Raw genomic sequence first — 22,355 nt, 5'->3', positions numbered from 1 at the left:
CCTCTTATGCGGTCAAAAGAATGCCCCTTTACGCGATCATCCATGACATTTGACATCGAGGTCATTTCAAAAGTCACACGTCATGCTTATTATACGCCCACCGAAAATGTTTAGCTAAAGGTGATGACTGTGGCGGGGCAGTAAAACCTAACTGGGTAAAAGTTACTATTAAAAATTTTTAATTCTTAAGGAGGAGTGTGAAATCTTGCAACTCCCCTTTCCCCCTAAACAATTTCACATTTGGGGAAAGCTTTGATTATTATGGATTTTTATTACTGCCTTATTTGACATTAGTGATACATGTATGTACATGCACTCAGTTTGACTTTGACTTTCATTTGCTGAATTCCCCCCGAATTGAAGTAAAAAATATCTGTTTGATTGGTCTTCAAAAGCATTATCTTTGTCAGTAGCCATTTTGTATGTTTGTTTCGTTTTGTTTTGTTTTAGCAGACGAAATAAGTATTTTAGACTTGTCAGAAAGAGAGTTGTTGTTTTGTGGTAGATTTTCCCCCCTTTTTTTATTATTTAAAATGAAATGTTTAATCTAGAGTGTATAATATATGTGCATTTAATTAATCAATTTTTATTATAAGTTTTACTGTGAATTTTATGTTCACTATGAATGTTTTTAATAATTTAAACTGCAACTCCCGCATTGTTGACATTTGTATCGATAGATTGATCTCAATACAAGTCAGATCAATAGTTCAAATTAGGTCAAATAGTTCAGTTCTGAAAAAAAGTAGTCCCGGCAGAACTTATCAAGACTGCCGTCGACACCATTTTATCAACATTTCGTTTCAGAATGTAAAGTAATTTTAGAAAAAAAGAAATGGTTCATTGTAAAATATGTACTGCAAGTGTAATTTATTTTATTAAAAGAATTTATTTGGTGACTTATCACCATTACAATACAAGGCAATATGTTGGGAGAATTTGTTGATAAGTCCTGCTCACTTGATAATGTCTCCTCACTTGCACGCGCTAACTGGATACGAGTTTTACAGATATGTTGAGGAAGCTGATATAGCGGTAGGGAAGGATGATAATACTACATACTGAAGTTATTTTGGAAGGGATATTCACTTGATTTACACGAGAGAGCAATATCATAATAGATAGAAAATAACTAATATGAGGTTTAGCTAGCTATAAAACCAGGTTTAACCCACTATTTTCTTAATTCGGATATTCGGAAAATGCCTGCACCAAGTAAGGAATATGACAGTTGTTTTCCATTCGTTCCGTTGGTTGATACATTCGAGTGTTTGAATTTGTCAGATTTTATGGACCCCTTTTTTGTATTTACCTTAGAGTTCGGTATTTTGTTAATATTTTTTATGTATAAATGTAAGAGTTGTTTACGTCTACGTCATTTGGTCTGCGGTGGATAGTTGTCACATAAGCAATCATACCACAATTACTATTTTTCATATTGAAGGCCTTCCAAGATATTTGCTTTTTGATGTTAACTTGAATGTTTTATTTATACGGGACACCAATAAGAGACAAAGATGTGATATCTGTCCTACATACAATGTATCATAACAACAAAAAAAAACCCAGCTGATTAGTAATGGAAGGGAATTTGTTTTTTTCTTTGTATGTCCTATATTAAATTATAGTAAATAAATTTCATCATAGTGAGCATGAAACACAAAGCAAGGAATACAACTTCCATCATATATCTATAGAGCAGGTGCACGTTTTTAGTTTACACACAATTGATGATTACCAACAAAGTTATCCGTCGGTAAAGACACCCAACCGGTCTTCGTGATCCAGAGAGAACTGTTGTCAATCGAATAAACTCCTGGGTTTAATTGACAGAACTTAAAGATAAAAGGATAATTGTTTTTTGTCAATTGTCAAAAGACTAAGTCTCAAAAATATAAACTATTTTATTTATACATCATATTTTCAAATTTCTATATAAAGCGTAACTGTATAGCTTTCGGTAACAGCTAAAATGTCCATTGAACCTGATTTAAATCTCTGCTATCCTGTTGGTTCATACGAAAAGAATTCTTTCGGTTTCCTTTGGATGACGTCAACTAGGAAGATATGACCTTTTAATAATGAAACAATAAACAATTCTTTTCTATTCCTCAAATATACTTTTGGACTTTAAATATCAGTATATTATACCTTGAAAAGTTACATAACAACACAAGAAACATAACTACACAAGGAATATTTCCTATGATTAACTTCTTTTTTGTACTTATAAGAATACGTGCATGTAGTTTAAAAATTGCAATATGGGTAATGATTAAACCACTTTTGTAACCAATCGGATATTTCTTTTTAAAGACAAAACATTTGGAACAGTTGGAACGGGGACCCAGTTATTTCCCCCATTGAAACGCATTGAAAATCATAGTAAATAAATGGGGTGCTGTCCAATAAATAATTTTGATAGCAACTTTGGGACTTCTGTTTCATGTTAGGCATTTGTTTCGAAGTTTCTAAGTACAATCTCAGTGCCTCATGACCGGCATTCCGTTGCAAAATTTTGTTTCGATTGACAACAGGGTAGGTCCATCTACTTCCGGGGAAGAATAAACGCTAGAATTTAGGCAATTTACTCTATGTACCGACGCCTGATTACATTTAAATCAATCAAAATTTTTACAGAAATTCAAGCTAGAAAGCCTACCCTTTCAAATAAATCTACATTCAGTTACAGAACTTGTGTAATAATAAAACTACACCATTTTAAATAAAAGTTATATATTTTTTTTAAGAACTACATTCGTGGGTACCGGACTGGTTGCCGTAACTGGGATCCTATTCCTGTCAGACTTTAATTTTTTTTCCAGACTTAAAACTGCACTTTTAAAATAAAGATATACATCTCAGTAGTTATTGTGCAAAGTTTCAATAGATTTGATCCAACAGTTAAAGAGTTATTGATCCTTATCTATGACATCTGAAATACCAGAAAATTGATCGGATAAAATCATAAATTCATGAAGAAAATATTCTTAAAATCAGCAAAACTTTTTTATTTTAAAAGATATTTACATTCTGTAAATTGCACATGATAGATAAATTCATTATTTGTATAGAAATCTAGTTAAAAAATATTTTGCTGAAAAAAAGTTAATTATAATTAATTTTTTAATTAAAAAAAAAAATCTTATAAGAATTACATTTGCAAAGAAGCATACCCCATAACAAGGGTATAAATCATGAGACTTAGTCTTCAAACAGTCAGCTAAGTTCATTTAATATACAATGGAAGAGGCTAGATGCAGAGAAGTTCTCACTTGTAGCTAAAACCAGTCAAGACGGCACCTCCTACAGTATAACAAATGTCGAGGGAAATCCTGGATCTGCCTGAATGCTTAATGCTACTGTGCGTTGTTATACTTGTGACTGTTCTAAATGTCCCACTAGTTCATACGTGTGTGGTGGTGGTGGACACTCAAACTGTTGGTGGCTGAGATCTATGTACTTGGGTCCAAACAAGTTAACCAACCTGAATATGGATAACAAAGACAAGTTAATAATGTGGGAACTTTTAAAAATGAAACTTAGCGAAGAAGTATTTATGAAAATGAAATTTAATCATAATACATGTACTCAAAAAGGTGAAGCTGTTAAGGGAGCACTAAGTGTTTCCTTACCAAAGAATGTGAACTTTTATAGAAATTTGAAGGGAGGGCATCAGCAATAATTCACAATTTGAATAATGGTATAGCTTATTCCTTGTGACAAAAAGCAGAATGTATTGGTTTTAAAATCTCAATAGGTTCATTAAAACACTTCGACCAGATGTAAAGGGAGTGTGAACGGAACAAAGTAAACCAAAATACTCCAGAAAGGAAAAAGAAAAATTTACAACCGGCGGACAGAAGACTAAGGTTCATGTGGAAGAAAAGGATCGAAGTAAATGTACAGATAGATATACAAATGTAAAAAAGGGCAACCTGATCCAAAACTTGATGCTGCATTTGTAAAAGCATAAAGGACGATCATTCATATGGTAGAGTAATACCTGCTAAGAAGAATATACCTACCAGAAGCTGTTCTTCAAAAGTTCCAAAATCAAAGAAAGATATAGCTGCATTCATCTACTGCTGAAAAAGATACAGACAAAATTAACGGTCCTTTTAAGGACCACCAAAATCTTTAAAAAGGAGTCTAAAATTGTTGTACATTCAGTTAAAATTGTTAATATAAGCTATAGCCCTACCCCTTATATATCTTCCAAAAAATCCAGGCCCCAATCTGGAAAATTAGAGAGCCCCTGGCAAGATTTTCTGAGTTTACGAAATATTCTGTGGTTATTTATGTGATGCGGCTCTTCGGTAATGTGACCCGCATTCCCTCACAAACTTTTTTGACACATAAAATGGCATAAAATGTTGTATTTAATATTTAAAACTTATCAAAAACTAATAAAAAACCATAAAACTGAATCTATGGGCTTTTCTCTTTTTCCAGGTCCCAGAAATATGATACTGGAAAGAAATAAGCCCATATTTTCCATCTTTTGTTGTCCCCTGATCCCATATAAGACATTTGTTATTTCTTGCCAGGTGGCTCTTTTCTAATATTCTTTGCTGATATTTTTTGAAAAATCCCTCCATTTTAACTTACAAGTGTATGAATACATAATACCATCAAAATGACCTTACTGTGACCCCTTCTGAAACTTTAAATTGAAAAACAAACTTTTTAAAAATTTCATAAATTTAAATTTCAGTTTAATTTAAAAAGTTTAATTCAAATTTTAAAAATAATTACACCATTGTTTTTCTTATTGAATTTTCAAGTTTCTGGCCAAATTTCATTCATGTAACCCCAAAAATAAGCTTACAATTGCAGATTGAAGTGTTCAAAATATGCCCTCTGACAGGAACGGGGACCCAGTTATTTCCCCCATTGAAACGCATTGAAAATCATAGTAAATAAATGGGGTGCTGTCCAATAAGTAATTTTGATAGCCACCTTGGGACTTCTGTTTCATGTTAGGCATTTGTTTCGAAGTTTCTAAGTACAATCTCAGTGCCTCATGACCGGCATTCCGTTGCAAAATTTTGTTTCGATTGACAACAGGGTAGGTCCATCTACTTCCGGGGAAGAATAAACGCTAGAATTTAGGCAATTTACTCTATGTACCGACGCCTGATTACATTTAAATCAATCAAAATTTTTACAGAAATTCAAGCTAGAAAGCCTACCCTTTCAAATAAATCTACATTCAGTTACAGAACTTGTGTAATAATAAAACTACACCGTTTTAAATAAAAGTTATATATTTTTTTTAAGAACTACATTCGTGGGTACCGGACTGGTTGCCGTAACTGGGATCCTATTCCAGTTGTATGAATTAAAAAAAGTATTTCTTTCATTCTTAACAACCTTTTGAAGGAAACAAAAAGCGATTGGAAATGGATCCAAATGATACAAAACGCTTATTAGAAGATACTAGTAAAACACGTTGGAAGCAGATATAGAACCAAATACTTTGGAGGTTCTGAATAAGATTCTAAATACTTTGCTATCAATGAACAACAGAATAGCAAAAATTGAAACAGAGGTCGAAAAAATTGATGATGTTAGGCAACAGTTATCATCGGTTGTCCAACGTATGGACCAAGCAGAACATAATCTGGCCGAATTACAACAACAGGAAGAAATTGAAAACAGCTTTAAAGGCATGGGTCAAGTTGTTGAAAAAGTTAAAGAAAAATGTGACTCAAATAGAATTAATATTGAAAAGATTGAGGAAAACACAATACAGGAAAAATCAATCATCAAGGAACTGCAGGAAACCATTTTAGACCTGAAATGCCGTAGCATGAAAAATAACTTGGTATTCAACGGTCTAGCCTATCATCAATCTGAGGACTGTGAGGCAAAGTTACAAACTTTTATTAATAGGGAACTAGGAATAGAATACATGGTTACACTTGGAAATGTACACAGATTCGGCAAACATGGTAGAAATGGAGCACGCCCGATTGTTGACAGATTCATCTATAGAAAAGAATTGGAACATGTTCTGAAACAAGCATATCGACTTAAAAATACAAACTTCGGTATCAACGAGCAATTCCCTCCAGAGATAGAAATAAGGCGCCGCAAACTGTACCCGATCTTGAAAAAAGAAAAAAGTCTAGGCAAACAAGCGAGACTTGTTCGTGACAAACTATATATTAATGGTCAGTTGTACAACCCAGAAAAGACCAATATCAATCCAGCAAATAATGATAGAGAAATTACCAACCAACGAGCTCCTAGTACGCAACAACATAGAGAAGCAGCAAACAGTCCACCAATACCACCACGATCAAAAAGAACCCGTACTGAATCGGATACTGCCGAAAAATCAAGATAGGACAGTGGCAACGCTTTAGATAATATTACTGAGCGAATTGATAAACTTAAAATAACTCATCTAAATGTGTGTGGTATAAAGTCAAAATTACTGAATCCTGATTTTCACCATCTAATTACACAGTATGATATCTTATCTAAATTGGATAAGTTTGACGTGCTGGAATTACCCAGAGAATATGACTATTTTGCAAAAAACAGAAGGAAATTTAAAAACAAATCGGGAGGTATCCTTATAATTTAAAAAAAAAGCTTTTTTATCTAGCACTAATTGTATAATTGTATTGTTGATATTCACCCTTATGTACCAACTGTTAGATTAGTTTTATTGATATTAAAGAAATTTCTTGGTATTCCTAAACGGAAGATTTTATACACACAGAAGAAGAAGTACACTTAACAACAAAATTATTTTCATTTACCTGTGTATAATATGACGCAGGTTTCTTCAAAAATGATGATTTTCTATAAATTGTTTGAAATTTTACAGTGATATCATACGTTAACTTTGTTTAAACCTGTTTATTTACTTTTGACTTTAAATATTTATCCCTTGTAATTTTTTATTAACTGTGTATTTGCATTCAGGTGTCACAGGTCAAATTTATTCGTTCATTGTGTATGTTAATTTACGTTTTTTGATTCAGTTAAGCCTTTCCAAGTGTGTTTTTCTATGTTGTGATGTTATACTATTGTTTCAGAAAAAGGAGAAGGTTTGGTACCGTCAAAACGTTTAATCCCGCTGCAAATGTTTGCACCTGTCCAAAGTCAGGAATCTGATTACAGAAGTTGTCGTCTGTTTATGTAGTTCATACGTGTTTCTCGTTTCTCGTTTTTATATAGATTAGACCGTTGGTTTTTCCCTTTGAATGGTTTTACACTAGTAATTTTTTGGGGCACTTTATAGCTTGCTGTTCGGTGTAATCCAATGCTCCGTGTTGAAGGCCGTACTTTGACCTATAATGGTTTACTTTCATAAATTGTAACTTGGATGGAGAGTTGTCTCATTGGCACTCATACCACATCTTCCTATATCTATTAAACAATATTTACGGTTTTTAAAATCGGATTCTGAATTTGTTCAATGGATTGAAATTTCAAAAAAGTATCCCCCTTGATCAACGTACTCTATTTGGTTATACTTATGTTCCACGTGAGTTATCAAAATATTCATCTGATGAATCTTTTATTGAAATCGAAGAAGAATTGTTAATATTTTCTCCAGGTATCAAAAATATTGTGATCGTAGGGGATTTCAATGCTAGAACTTCTTCTATGAAGGATTATGTTGATGATGATATAAATTTACAGGAAATACTTCAAATTGAAGAAGATGAAATTGATGATAATACTTCTAGTTATTCTATACTAAAAGAAAATAACATTTTACAAAGATTTAATGAAGATACAGGTCGTGTAAACAAATATGGAACAAATTTATTGGATTTTTGTAAAAGATGTAACCTTTTTATAGCAAATGGTCGCATTTTTTCAGACAAAGGTATTGGCCATACAACATGTAAAGATGCTAGCACGGTAGACTATCTGTTACTTTCACCTAATAGTTTTAATATAACTACACATTTTGAAATAATTGGTTTTAACCCAATGTTTTCTGATGTTCATAATAGAGTTCAATTTACAATGAAAATAGATCACGATAATCATCAGAAAAACTTAACTTCCAATCAAAAGGTAGACCAACATGTACGTTGGAGGTCAGATAAAGCAAATGAATTTATTCAAAAAATAAATGATGATCCCCATAACTCATTGAATGAACTTAACAGTATGTTGAATGAAATGAACGAAAACACACAGGTTAATGTCGATCAGATAAATAGTCTTATTAATAACCTTTGCAAATTCTTAGTAAATAGCGCCACTAACGTTTTTAGTGATAAAAATAATATTAGGTCTAATAGGTCACCTAAATTAAATGCAAAACCTTAGTTTAATAAAGAGTGCAAGGAAAAACGAAATACATATAAGCATAATAGATCTGCAGAGATCAAACAACTTTTAAGCACTTCTGCTAAAGATTATAAGAAAACACTAAACCAAAATTTTAGTAAGTATCAAGAAAAATGTGCTGCTGAGCTAAGATCCCACTCGAAATCTGACACAAAAGCCTTTTGGAGAACTCTTAAAAAATATTCCGGTCAAACTAAACAGAACCCTCCGATTCCTATTGACACATTTTACGAATATTTTTAAAAAATTGAATCAATAGGAACCCGATGCAGCTGATGATGCTATTGATATTGATTTTAACTCTATTTGTGATAATGCTTTGTACGATTCAATCTTGAACGATGAGATTACGGAAGCTGAAATAATTGATGCAATCAAAAATTTAAAGAATAACAAATCACCAGGATTAGATAAAATTTTAAATGAATATATAAAACTTTCAACTCTAGCACTGGTACATATTTACTGTAAAATATTTAACATTGTTTTAGACACCGGAATAATACCAGAGCACTGAACTATAGGTATAATAAGACCAGTTTTTTAAAAACAAAGGAGATCCTATGGATCCTGATAACTTCAGAGTAATAACTTTAATAAGCTGTCTATGAAAAGTCTTTACATCAATAATCAATTCTAGGTTAACCTTTTTTGCAAACGAAATTTCCTTAATTTCATACAACCAAACTGGATTTCGAAAAGGTCACTCTACAACCGATAATTTATTTGTATTGCATGCCTTAATAGCACTGTATCAGTCTTTTGGAAAAAAAACTATTTTGCACATTTGTTGATTTCCGCAAGGCCTTCGACACTGTATGGAGAAGTGGCTTGTGGAAAAAACTACAGAACAGTGGTATAAAAGGGAAAATTTTTACTGTTATTTTTAATATGTATAATAATATTAAATCATGTGTTAAATACAACAACCAACAGTCAGAATATTTTCCCTGTCTTACTGGTGTTAGACAGGGTGAAAATCTATCTCCCTATCTCTTTTCCATTTTTTTAAATGACATAGAACAGTTCTTTATTGATTTAGGTGGATGTCCCCTTAAGATAGTTAAAGAAAAATGTCAAAATGAGTTAAATTCAATTATGAAACTGTTCACCATACTGTTCGCTGATGATACCGTCATTTTAGCGGATTCAGCAGAAAGTATGCAAAATGCACTAAATGTATTCAGAATTACTGTGAATTATGGAAACTGGAAGTAAATGTTACAAAAACAAAAAGTATGGTATTTAGCAAAGGCAAAGTGCGACGAAAATTTGAATTTAAATTACAAGGCAAAAATATAGAATTAGTCGATACATTCTCATATCTTGGGCTCATATTCAAATGTAATGGTACTTTTACTGAAGCGAAGAAAAAATTGGTTTATCAAGCACAAAAAGCATTATACAGCTTGTACAAAAGTATAAGAAATCAAGTCATCCCATTAGATTTACAGCTTAAACTTTTTGATGCCATGGTAGAGCCTATTCTTTTATATTGCTGTGAGATTTGGGGATACGAAAACTTGAAAATTTTAGAACAAATTCACTTAAATTTTTGTAAACGTATTTTAAGAGTAAGAGCTTCAACGCCTAACTATATGTTATATGGAGAATTAGGCAGATTTCCAATAGAAATAAAAGTTGAAATAAGAATGACATCATTTTGGAGAAGTATAATGCATGGTGAAAAATTAAGTAGTAATATGTATAGATTATTATTAAGTTTGAAGCAAAATAGCGGTCAGTCATTCAAATGGCTGAATTTTATAGAATATTTAATGATACAGGACTAGGATATGTGTTTGTCAATCAAGATAGTACTGACTACAAACATCTGATAAAACAGGTTTTACAAGACCAATATATACAAAAATTGCATCAAGATGTTCAATTATCTTCCCGAGGTGTATTTTACTCTTAGTTATAAAAATTGTTTTGGTTTTGAAAATTATTTAATAAAAATCCCAGAAAATGCAAGAATCTGGATGACAAAATTAAGAACGTCTAATTTAAAAATTCCCATTGAAACTGGGCGTTGGTATAATATTCCGGCGGAGGACCGAAAATGTCACATGTGTAAAGAAAATGTAGGAGACGAATTTCACTATCTTTTTATATGTAACTCTCCCCAACTGGTTATTTTTTAGAGAAAAACATATCCCTAGTTATTATATGAAGCATCCAAGCAAGCAGAAATTATCTGTTATGTTATCTTATTGCAATGTTAATTTATATAGACAGGTGTCATCTTTTATTAGAAAGCGAAATAACTTATTGTGATATATTTATATATTGATTTGTATGAATTTTTATTTGTTTTTGTTTTAAAATGTTACCATTGTATTATAAATCATATTTATTATTGTATATTTACCTCATGTTACACATATATGCGTCTGAGCGTTGCTTGACAATAAATCTTAATCTTAAATCTTGTTTTGTTCTACGAACTGAGCAATGAATAAACTAAAAACAAACATTTCATCAACAAGAAATAAAATTAATAAAAAAAATAACATATATAACAAATGCCATTTAATAGATGTAAAAGCTGCCCTTGAAGAAGTCTTGATTATATACAAATTTTGCATTTCCTGTGATGGTTCTGATACTTCTGTGATTGGACAACAATGTACAAAATATCTGAATGGTCCTCTATGAAAAATACATATGTCCTTGTTTTTATAACGATTGTTCCTATGAAATGGCATATATAGGAAGACTAGTTCATTCAAATGTGCCAAACAAAATATAATTATAACAAATAAAATAATAAATGTACAATCTTTAATATCGTTTATCATATGTGTTCTCTTGGTATATCTACTGATTTAGGTACACTTTTTAAGTTAACATATTCTTTACGACTAGAAATTAAGCAAACAATACCTTTTAAAAATGCACATTTTAACAAATGATCAGATAAAATGCATGTCCTTTTCACTTAATAAGCGAAACATTTGCATAGACTCAAATACATGTTCTCAGGCAATTGTATGCTTGAAATGCAATAGCATAGACAACTATATCCATATGATTTTTAAAAGTTCAATTTCCTATTTTGTACCGTTTTCATTTGATCTCAATTACTGTTACCATATTACAAGTAGGACATTTATAGACCAAATTAGGTTTCGACACCAATATGCTAATTTCATCACCTTTCTTCAGTTTAAAAGTTTCAACTATTCGAACGGTTTGAAGAGTTTGACTGCCATTACAAATTGGTAGTGTTTTAGACAAAATGTAAACAGTGTCAATGTCTAGTCTGTTTTTCTTCATTAATGTTACATCGACATTGTCTTGAATTGTGTGATTCAACCTTGATTCTCGCTTGAACAGCAACTGGACGGATACAAAGTATGTGTTTGTTTTTCGGATAATTATTTTGTTGTCGTGAAATGACAAAATTTCTTTTCTTGTTACAAGACGATGTGCCGATTTTGTACTTTTCATCAAAGCGCTTGGAATAATGCCATTTTCCTTACCACCTGTAATAAAAACCATAATGGAAAAATTAATTCAAAATCCGAATTACCTATTTATTTAACATATATATATTTAATTCGTCTAAATAACATCCCAATAATGTTAGATCTGTAAATTTTCGGAAGAAAATATTTGTTCTTCCCTGGCCGGGATTCGAACTCATGTTTCTGAGATATCGTGGCACCAAATCGCCTTGCACTATGCCCAGCGCGCTAGACCACTCGACCACCTAGGCTAGACAAAAATCAAGCTTTCGGTGGCCGGTGGTTACCTTTCCTCGTCAGTTTTTATCTAGCGTCGTAACACAGTACATAATATATAAGGCATGAAGAAGGAATATTACAGATCATATATGTAAGACTTTGTTAGAAAAATTTTGTCCGAACAGACCAACTACAAACCTATCATGAAGAACCGTTCATACTATTTTTAACGTGCATCAAGCGCAATCTTTTCCTTAGACATTTCGCTTAATTGTTTGTCCATCCCGATAGTAAATGCCATGTTTTTATTAATTCCGCACAACCTTGAGAAGCCGCAGCCTCAGTACAGACCCACTGTTGGACAAAAAGAATTATGGTTAAATTTTATGTAGCACCCTAAGGGTAGCACATGTCTCGCAATTAATTCCATACAATAAATATTAGGGAGATGTCAGATCTTCTAACATCTTCTAGAAGTTTTTTTTGTTTTGTGTGTCTTTTTTTGTTGTTGCTTTATTTTGACCAAGTTCTTTCACACTGTTCTTTAGCTAAAATCTAAAATGACTTCGTATATTTTGATGTCATTTTCCTTCTAAATACTTTACATAACTAGTTCCTTTTTTATTTTCTTATCGTATCAGAATAAAAATATGTATTCAATTAAGTGAAATCTCAAATAAATAAGTACGCTGATTATTAGATGCAGAACATGAAAAATTGGACATATAGAAACTAACAAATATATCCGCGAAAAATATTAACTAACCTTTAATACTGTGGAAGGAAATGTAGGTTTGGGCAGCTCCTAAAGGTAGACTTTGATTGTATTTAATTTGCATCTAAAAAATGAAAATAGCATGCGTAAAATCAGAGGATTCAAATTAAATATAAAAATAATATAGAGGCAAAAAAAAAAAAAATTGACATACAATGAAAAATAACACTTAATAGATTTGGTGCATCCTAAACGCTATTCTGGTATACCTTCATCAAGAACGATCAAACCCAAACATGTGAAAGCCATGAGTATAAATATGTAGACACATTAGGAGTTATATGACCAAAAGGGACCTTTAAATGAATAACGAAATGTATCGAATGTCAACTTTGCCAAATTGAGGCTTTCTTTTTAACTCACGCTACTGTTGAGTACAGTTTAGTAACTTCTGCGAGGACCGATAACTCTGCATGGGAGATTGCAAACGTTCTTGAGATATTCTTCCGCATGCATTAACACACATTTTCTGTACGTGTGCATAGATATTAAAGATTTTTTACTTATATATATATTTCTAACGACAAAACACTTTCATATTATTAATTTATGTTTTAAAAAAAATAATTTTGGGAGTATCCATTGAAAAAATGAATTTATAACAAGCGATAAGGAAGGTTATTTTGCACTCGATAATGTCCGCGTATTTATCATGTTTATAGATCGTTTACAATCCCAACACGAAAGTTACGTAATGGAAATCTAGGCGACAGCAATACACCGGAATGCCCTCACGGTAAAAAACCATCTATACAGCAGCATATAGTATTCAACAATAGACAGGTGTCTACACAAAATGTCAAACTCTAATTTGTCTCAAATCTATAAAAAGTTATGATTAAATAAAACAGAAACAACAAATATCTGCCATCAACTCCTATTTTCCGAATAAGGGGAACATATTAAGAAATGACATACACCAACTATTGACGAGGTTTCTGACTTGGGACAGGCACATGCACATCGAATATAGCGGGGTTTGACTCATGCTTTTCAAATTTCAACCCTCCCCTTTTTTCTAATTTTATTACCTGGCCTTGTCATATATACCATATTTTTAATATTAATGTAAAGATATTAATCTTAAAGAAAGATACTTACTACGTGAGCTAAATATTGAAGATGTGCTGATGAAAAATTTGAACACAATGGGGGTTTGTGGCTTTCCAGAACACAATAGGATGGCTGATATGATTTGTCTGTATTGTCTGTATTACAAAGTAAACTAAGGACAGCAATTACTGATACGATTAACAAAACGTTAAAAGTTATTGACAGGACTAAACAGAGCCATATTTTTTGAGTTGATGGTGAATGTTTGATATTGTTATCAGTATCATTGGTCTGTCCTAACAACGTTTCCTGAGTTGTAGGTATTTGATTTTGATCTGAATCTAGATTAGTAATATTAAGCGTTAAACTTATTGCACTATCGTCATTGGATGTCCTGCTTCCACTTTCTACACTTTTTCCGCTGTTATCCTTGTCATTTTTCGGAAGGAAAACTTGTGTTTCTAATTGCTCGTCTAAAGTTGAATTCGAGTTGTATCCGCTTGAATCTGCTCCGTTTTCATGTTGAATGTCATTTTCTGAATTTCTGCTTCTAGTTAAACCAACGTTCAAATTAGAATCGTTCTCGGTTATTTCATTGATAAAATCAGAAGTACAGAGTCGGGGTGTTAGTTTGATATCCATTTGTTTCAATTTTATCATAAAAGTCCAAAGTTAAGATTATCAGTTTACGCTAAACGCTGCGACTTCTTGACAATTGGTCATTATGACATGGTATGAGAAACTCCATCATCGTATTAAGTTAATCATAAATACGTCAAAATTGAGTCTGAAACAAAAACAATAACATTCAAACAAATTATTACAAATTTAATATAAATGTGTAAAGGTAAACATTTTATCATTTCTATACGTTTTTGTAACAATTTTAACTACCATTAAGTATGCATAAGACCACCATTCTTTATGTTGTACATCGTATTTGAATCTCGATTACGCATTTATTAAAGATTATGGGGAAATGCTATCGACCAATAAAATCGCTGTATTTTGCCTTTCTAAACTTTATCAGTAAATAATCGACTTAAATGCAAAGAACTATAAAGATCGTAATCAATAACGTGGAAGGGGGTACTGGTCTTACGTAGACCATGGAAGTATTATATATAATATAATACTTCCATGCGTAGACATAGTTAAATATAACCAATTTCGCGGTAGATTCACGGTTATTAAATACCTTCCTTCTTTAACCTAAATAAAGTTATCAATGACAATATTAATATAAATGACTGGACATTTTCGAGGTAATCGCAGTTATGTAATGCCGAGTATTTTAGTTATAGCATATACATTGCCATCATTGTTTCTTGCAATAAATGCGTATCAACATGATTAACTAGACACAATTTTATTTCAAAGTCACTATTACCATGTACGAGTTATACTTTTTACTTTAGATCTATTGAAATGGCTATGCTTCATTTGCACAATACTGCAATAAAGATCATCATTTTATAGAACCGCCTCGGTGGTAGCGTGCTTATCTCGAGTGCGGGAAGTCGTTGATTCCCGGCCGGTATAAACCACAAGCTTCAAAATTGGAATTTGTTAAGCATGCGTGCTGCTTATAAGAGCAGAGACTGGTACAATCGGAGTAAGAATAATGTGTCTGGGTGCGTCTTCCTGATACAATTACCCTGTGAACTATCACATTAACATGTTGTTGCCCTGAAACTCGTACAATATTTGCCACTGGACGTGAAAAACCTATCCATCATCACAACCATCATTTTGGAGATCTAAATATAGAATCGACTCAATAAAAGAATTATAATTACATAAATACTTCCAAATTTTACATCAAATATAACTTACATATCAAAGGCGAATGTAAGTTTACAGTGAGTTATAAGAGAGGACGATGAACAGGGGAAATTCACAAAGTATAACGATTTTTTCCAACAAAAAGTATTCACATCTTAACAACAACCACTGGTAAGAGTAAATTCTATGTATTGTTTTTGATATGGTTTTAATAGTCCCCGGATACTTAAATGTTAACCTCACACATAAGATTGATCTTTTTCCAGTTAATCTAAATTAATCAAAAGTCAAATATGACTTTAGATACTTTCAGACTAGAGCAGCTCTGTGTATTGTGAATCAGATGATTAAATTCTGTAAATTTATACATAACATACGTAATGGTTCCTCAGAATTTCCCAAGGTTGATGACTTAATCCTAATGGTCCTCAAGCTTTGAAATATGTCACAACCTACACATACTAAGTAAACAAAAAAATTTGGCTCCATTTTCAATCATAAAATCTAACTTATAATTAAATTACAGAATGATTTTAATTAAGAAAGTTGCTTAACTGTGTCGACCTTATATTACTTCCCTCGAATCTAATGATAAAACTTATTAATAACTTAAAGTTCGTCTTACAGTAATTCGATGGAGAATATCATTTCACATTTGGGGATTTATTTACATTTCTTAATCTGCTAATGATAGGGCAAGTTCATACGGTATTTTCACCTAGGAATTTTTATCTGGATATTCCTATTAATAGTAGATTTAAATACTCTTCATATCTAGAGCATGTCAACATAGATCATATTTGATCATAAATACCGCCAATATATACACCCGACTGAGTGTTCAATTTTGGTTAAGGTAATAAACCTTACAATAACACAAACAAATAAAATTTGATATGTTTTGTTACCTATTATTTAATTACAATGACATGTGCAAGACAAAGTGTAAAAATCAAAAGACTCCAAATCGTTGGCCCTTCTTCAATTTCGCTGTAACTACATTCCTATTGCAAAGACGAAAATAAAAAAAGAATGTTTAAAAAAATAGTGAAAAAATGAATCATTTTAATCTTAAAATCTTTAAAAGATCAGTTTAAAAGTTTAGATATAAAAACAATGGCGTATGGGTAGACTGAAAGAGTGTTTGGGAGGGGGCAAACTTCTGAAAGTGACAGGTAAAAAAAAAACACTTTTCTATAGTCTATTAGTCTAGAAATTAGTCAGTGTCCACTTTCATTTTTAATATTTATTATCAATAAAAACAATTTCAAAAAGTTGGGGAGGGGGCAATGCGGCTCCCCCCCCCTTTTTTAACCTCTGGCTCCTACACACCTTGATTAAATATTATAAATATATCTAGATGATATAAATAAAATATATGGGATTACTTACTTGTATAGCATCCAGCCGAATATGCACAATACTCTTATATTTCTGTTTCGATGATGCTAATGTTGAAAAGTATGATTCTGCCTAAAATACTGGTAACCTTTTTTCTGTTTATTTTCAAAAATCAATTTACCCTATCATTAGTTTAGTGTAAATTTTCATTTCCTAAAATTCTTTAAATAACATGAAGTAACAATAAACATCCAGGATAAAATTATACGTGATTACAAATAAAGTAGTGGAAAATGAAAGTAGACGTCGTTTCGTCAAATAGTTTATTTGTTTTGTAGGCAAATAACATAAACCTCGTGATGCTGAAAAAGACAATGTCTTTTTCATTCATAGGACGGCCCTTACTCTATTTCTTAAAACAAATTTCTTTCTTATTAATTAAATACCCGTTCGCAAAATGTTCATGATGAAATTGTCAGTAGGAAATTATTTTTTTTTTTATGAATTATCCGATTATGTAATGAACTGAAAAAGGTGGAGAAGATGCTCAGACAGCTATAATAAAACATAGTGATCAAAGCTTTATTCAAGGGTGAACATTGTTAATGGGGAGATGTAAGGTTCCACACCGCACACCCTTATGACTAAAAATGGTTTTTTTTAGTTCATGCCACGCCGTGTTTGTTTTACTTTTTGTTTGTCAGCTTTATAACTGGAATTGTAATGTCTTAAATGAATATTGGCATACAAACTCATCTGCACAAATTCAAAACACACTCTTTTTGTAAAAAAACTTGAAAGTCCAAGTCAAAGTAACCTGTACACAGTCGATTAAAATTGACGTTCAAACACATACGTCCAGGTCAAATTATCTGGGATTACTTTAACTTTTAATCTTTAGATTTTTGTTCGCTTTAACTCAGAAACTTTTATAGAAATAAAATAAAAAGAGTATAAAAATGCTCAGTATGTGAAGGTGGAAATCTTTTATGTTTCTACAGAGGAACTACATGGCATTTCCATATGGACCATAATCCTCCACGACGATTTAGTTAAAGACGTAATGGTCAAATTCAAATTCAAATTCTTTTTTGAACCTCAGACACATTGAGTGTACAAGAGAACAATAAACTAAAATTATATACATAAATGATGGCAGTCGAGACTGACAAAATACAGAGAAAATACTTACAAATCGAACAAGTGATATCATGCTTCAACAAAATATTGAAGTTCTATCAAAGCACTATCTTAAGTAAATCTCACGAGATGTGACGAGAACCCTCATTCTGGTCGCAGTTACCGGCCTAGCTGGACGTGTTCTATTTTCTCTCATAGAAGCCAGTGTTTTCTACTTTGTAGTGTTGCAGTGGCAACTCTAAGTTTAGGTTGGTAATTTTTTTTTTTTTTTTTTTATTTTGGTACAACAGTTAGGAGGTATAGCCGGAAACTGTTTGGGATAATGTTAATTTAACTTGTGGAGTTTGCCGTTTGAACGGTGTGTTTTTGTTGCTTTTAATTTATAGTTGGTCTGCCACGTGCGACTTTAAATGTTAAATATGGTATCTTTTACTATTTTGTGAACGGACTAGAATATTAAAAGGTTATTATTTACTGAATTCAGGTTATTTGGTAACTTATTCGAGTTGACCTTTTTTGGCGGTAAAATTAGTGCGTTGCTGCACAATGTGAGATTTGAAATTCATGTGGTTTTATCTTTGGAGAAGGTAGACGGACATTTTGAAAGATATATATTTAAAAAAAAAAAAAAAAAAAAAGGCTTGTTTGCTTGTTTTAATTTTTAATTTCTAACAGTGGGAAATATTAGCAATTTTTTAACGACCGTTGAGGTTGCAGCCCGTATGGTATTTGGGCGTATTGTGATTAGGCGTATGTGTGTACAGTGTTACACGTGTGTAGTGTGTTATTTTGTCGGCAGCATGGTCTGCCTACAGGTTGAAATAAACAATTAATTTCCCCATAGGCGACAATGATAGCCTTTTTCGAGATACAGACTTTAGAAAGTTGATTTTTTAAACGAAACCTTGCTAGAATTAAAGAAAAGTTATTAGGACAGTATTTTTTGGTCCAAAAAATATAGGTTCGCGTTGCTTTTCTTAGCGTAATTTGTACTTATCTCCCATGCCTATCAATTTTGCACATAAAAATACGTGTCTCATCCTAGCGTTTAAAAGACATCTCAGTTCCGTTAGGGCTAAGGAAAATAATTTATTTGGCCTTTGGTATAATGCAGAATGCACGAAGTCTCTAATAACAAAAAATAACGGGCGCACATATCAACCAATCAGGATTAGCTATACTCTTAATTCTGAATACCATGTTATGCTCATAAAATGGCTGCGCCCATAAAATCTAATGGTGTATTGTAACCTATACGGTATTTAATACTTTCTAGAATCATGCAATTCATAGTTCGTTAGATGCACAAATATATATGCCACACAAAAATCATCTTCAAAACGTTCTGGCATTACTCTCTGAATTTTCACAATTTTTTATCAGAGGTGACCCCAGTCAAAAAATGTGAAAAAAAAATTTCTGATTTTTTGAGTAAATGCGGTACTGCTAAAAAGGGCCTGAAGATAATGTCCACTTTCTCCAATGATTCTTTATATGTCATCAAGTACTGATTATATTGATACCAAAACCGATCCAATATGTAACTACTACGGTGAATTTTGAACAACAGTTTTAAATGAAACCATTTTCGTATAAAAGTACATTTTTGAAACAGACTATAGCATTTCAAAATATGAAAAATGTGTAAATATTTGTGTTTAAACATCGAAAACTATTCGTTAACTACAAAATGTCATGCCTATTCTAATTTTTATAGTCTGCCATTCGAGTGAACATTTCAATGTTCAATGGGGGTCATTTCTGTACATTTTCACTGAATTTGGTAATTTCGATAACAGCATTTGGATCGAGATTGTCATGTTTAAAAATCGATTTGTATATCCAAACTCTAGACGTGTACGTGCTTTTTTCAAACAAATCAGCAGAAGTTCAGAAAACGACATATTCTCTCCACAGTAAGTCAAAAGTCGAACCCACCCTTGTTTCTAAGGTAAAACGCAATACAAATATGAAACAGACTATAGCTTAAAAACTAGTTAATCAATAATTCATTTGTCACCAAAAAATACGGTTTCACATCAAATATCAAGTAAAATTACTGTTTTTGACACTTTTTGAGCACTATGATAAAGAAATGTCGACGCTGTATAGGTTGAAATAAACAATTAATTTCCCCATAGGCGACAATGATAGCCTTTTTCGAGATACAGACTTTAGAAAGTTGATTTTTTAAACGAAACCTTGCTAGAATTAAAGAAAAGTTATTAGGACAGTATTTTTTGGTCCAAAAAATATAGGTTCGCGTTGCTTTTCTTAGCGTAATTTGTACTTATCTCCCATGCCTATCAATTTTGCACATAAAAATACGTGTCTCATCCTAGCGTTTAAAAGACATCTCAGTTCCGTTAGGGCTAAGGAAAATAATTTATTTGGCCTTTGGTATAATGCAGAATGCACGAAGTCTCTAATAACAAAAAATAACGGGCGCACATATCAACCAATCAGGATTAGCTATACTCTTAATTCTGAATACCATGTTATGCTCATAAAATGGCTGCGCCCATAAAATCTAATGGTGTATTGTAACCTATACGGTATTTAATACTTTCTAGAATCATGCAATTCATAGTTCGTTAGATGCACAAATATATATGCCACACAAAAATCATCTTCAAAACGTTCTGGCATTACTCTCTGAATTTTCACAATTTTTTATCAGAGGTGACCCCAGTCAAAAAATGTGAAAAAAAAATTTCTGATTTTTTGAGTAAATGCGGTACTGCTAAAAAGGGCCTGAAGATAATGTCCACTTTCTCCAATGATTCTTTATATGTCATCAAGTACTGATTATATTGATACCAAAACCGATCCAATATGTAACTACTACGGTGAATTTTGAACAACAGTTTTAAATGAAACCATTTTCGTATAAAAGTACATTTTTGAAACAGACTATAGCATTTCAAAATATGAAAAATGTGTAAATATTTGTGTTTAAACATCGAAAACTATTCGTTAACTACAAAATGTCATGCCTATTCTAATTTTTATAGTCTGCCATTCGAGTGAACATTTCAATGTTCAATGGGGGTCATTTCTGTACATTTTCACTGAATTTGGTAATTTCGATAACAGCATTTGGATCGAGATTGTCATGTTTAAAAATCGATTTGTATATCCAAACTCTAGACGTGTACGTGCTTTTTTCAAACAAATCAGCAGAAGTTCAGAAAACGACATATTCTCTCCACAGTAAGTCAAAAGTCGAACCCACCCTTGTTTCTAAGGTAAAACGCAATACAAATATGAAACAGACTATAGCTTAAAAACTAGTTAATCAATAATTCATTTGTCACCAAAAAATACGGTTTCACATCAAATATCAAGTAAAATTACTGTTTTTGACACTTTTTGAGCACTATGATAAAGAAATGTCGACGCTGTATAGGTTGAAATAAACAATTAATTTCCCCATAGGCGACAATGATAGCCTTTTTCGAGATACAGACTTTAGAAAGTTGATTTTTTAAACGAAACCTTGCTAGAATTAAAGAAAAGTTATTAGGACAGTATTTTTTGGTCCAAAAAATATAGGTTCGCGTTGCTTTTCTTAGCGTAATTTGTACTTATCTCCCATGCCTATCAATTTTGCACATAAAAATACGTGTCTCATCCTAGCGTTTAAAAGACATCTCAGTTCCGTTAGGGCTAAGGAAAATAATTTATTTGGCCTTTGGTATAATGCAGAATGCACGAAGTCTCTAATAACAAAAAATAACGGGCGCACATATCAACCAATCAGGATTAGCTATACTCTTAATTCTGAATACCATGTTATGCTCATAAAATGGCTGCGCCCATAAAATCTAATGGTGTATTGTAACCTATACGGTATTTAATACTTTCTAGAATCATGCAATTCATAGTTCGTTAGATGCACAAATATATATGCCACACAAAAATCATCTTCAAAACGTTCTGGCATTACTCTCTGAATTTTCACAATTTTTTATCAGAGGTGACCCCAGTCAAAAAATGTGAAAAAAAAATTTCTGATTTTTTGAGTAAATGCGGTACTGCTAAAAAGGGCCTGAAGATAATGTCCACTTTCTCCAATGATTCTTTATATGTCATCAAGTACTGATTATATTGATACCAAAACCGATCCAATATGTAACTACTACGGTGAATTTTGAACAACAGTTTTAAATGAAACCATTTTCGTATAAAAGTACATTTTTGAAACAGACTATAGCATTTCAAAATATGAAAAATGTGTA

The 22,355-nt window shown here is 31.9% G+C and overlaps 1 protein-coding gene and 1 long non-coding RNA gene across 3 annotated transcripts; both read right to left on the bottom strand.

Annotated features, from left to right (window-relative positions):
* Nucleotides 1–3,032: 3,032 nt before the first annotated feature.
* LOC127738367 (uncharacterized) lies at nucleotides 3,033–5,242 on the bottom strand. The gene is made up of 3 exons (XR_008000024.1): nucleotides 4,963–5,242; nucleotides 4,029–4,088; nucleotides 3,033–3,487 (listed from the first exon to the last, which is right to left on the bottom strand). It is a non-coding gene; the product is annotated as an uncharacterized LOC127738367 (long non-coding RNA).
* A 3,827-nt stretch (nucleotides 5,243–9,069) lies between these two features.
* Nucleotides 9,070–17,217, bottom strand: LOC127738364 (uncharacterized). 2 transcript variants are annotated; one of them, XM_052249570.1, is made up of 4 exons: nucleotides 17,026–17,217; nucleotides 13,897–14,635; nucleotides 12,787–12,859; nucleotides 9,070–11,819 (listed from the first exon to the last, which is right to left on the bottom strand). In XM_052249570.1, the coding sequence occupies exons 2-4, from the start codon at nucleotides 14,506–14,508 to the stop codon at nucleotides 11,401–11,403; spliced, it is 1,104 nt and encodes a 367-aa protein (XP_052105530.1). In that variant the 5' UTR covers nucleotides 14,509–14,635; nucleotides 17,026–17,217; the 3' UTR covers nucleotides 9,070–11,400. The 2 variants fall into 2 exon arrangements, with proteins under 2 accessions (XP_052105530.1, XP_052105529.1); XM_052249569.1 differs by lacking the exon at nucleotides 17,026–17,217 and adding an exon at nucleotides 16,011–16,500.
* Between the last annotated feature and the right edge of the window lie 5,138 nt (nucleotides 17,218–22,355).

This window comes from Mytilus californianus, unplaced genomic scaffold (genome assembly GCF_021869535.1).
Source record: "Mytilus californianus isolate M0D057914Y unplaced genomic scaffold, xbMytCali1.0.p SCAF_4, whole genome shotgun sequence".
Lineage (NCBI taxonomy): Eukaryota > Metazoa > Mollusca > Bivalvia > Mytilida > Mytilidae > Mytilus > Mytilus californianus.
Note: the sequence above shows the minus strand (reverse complement) of the source record. Positions and strands in the feature narration are given on the sequence as shown.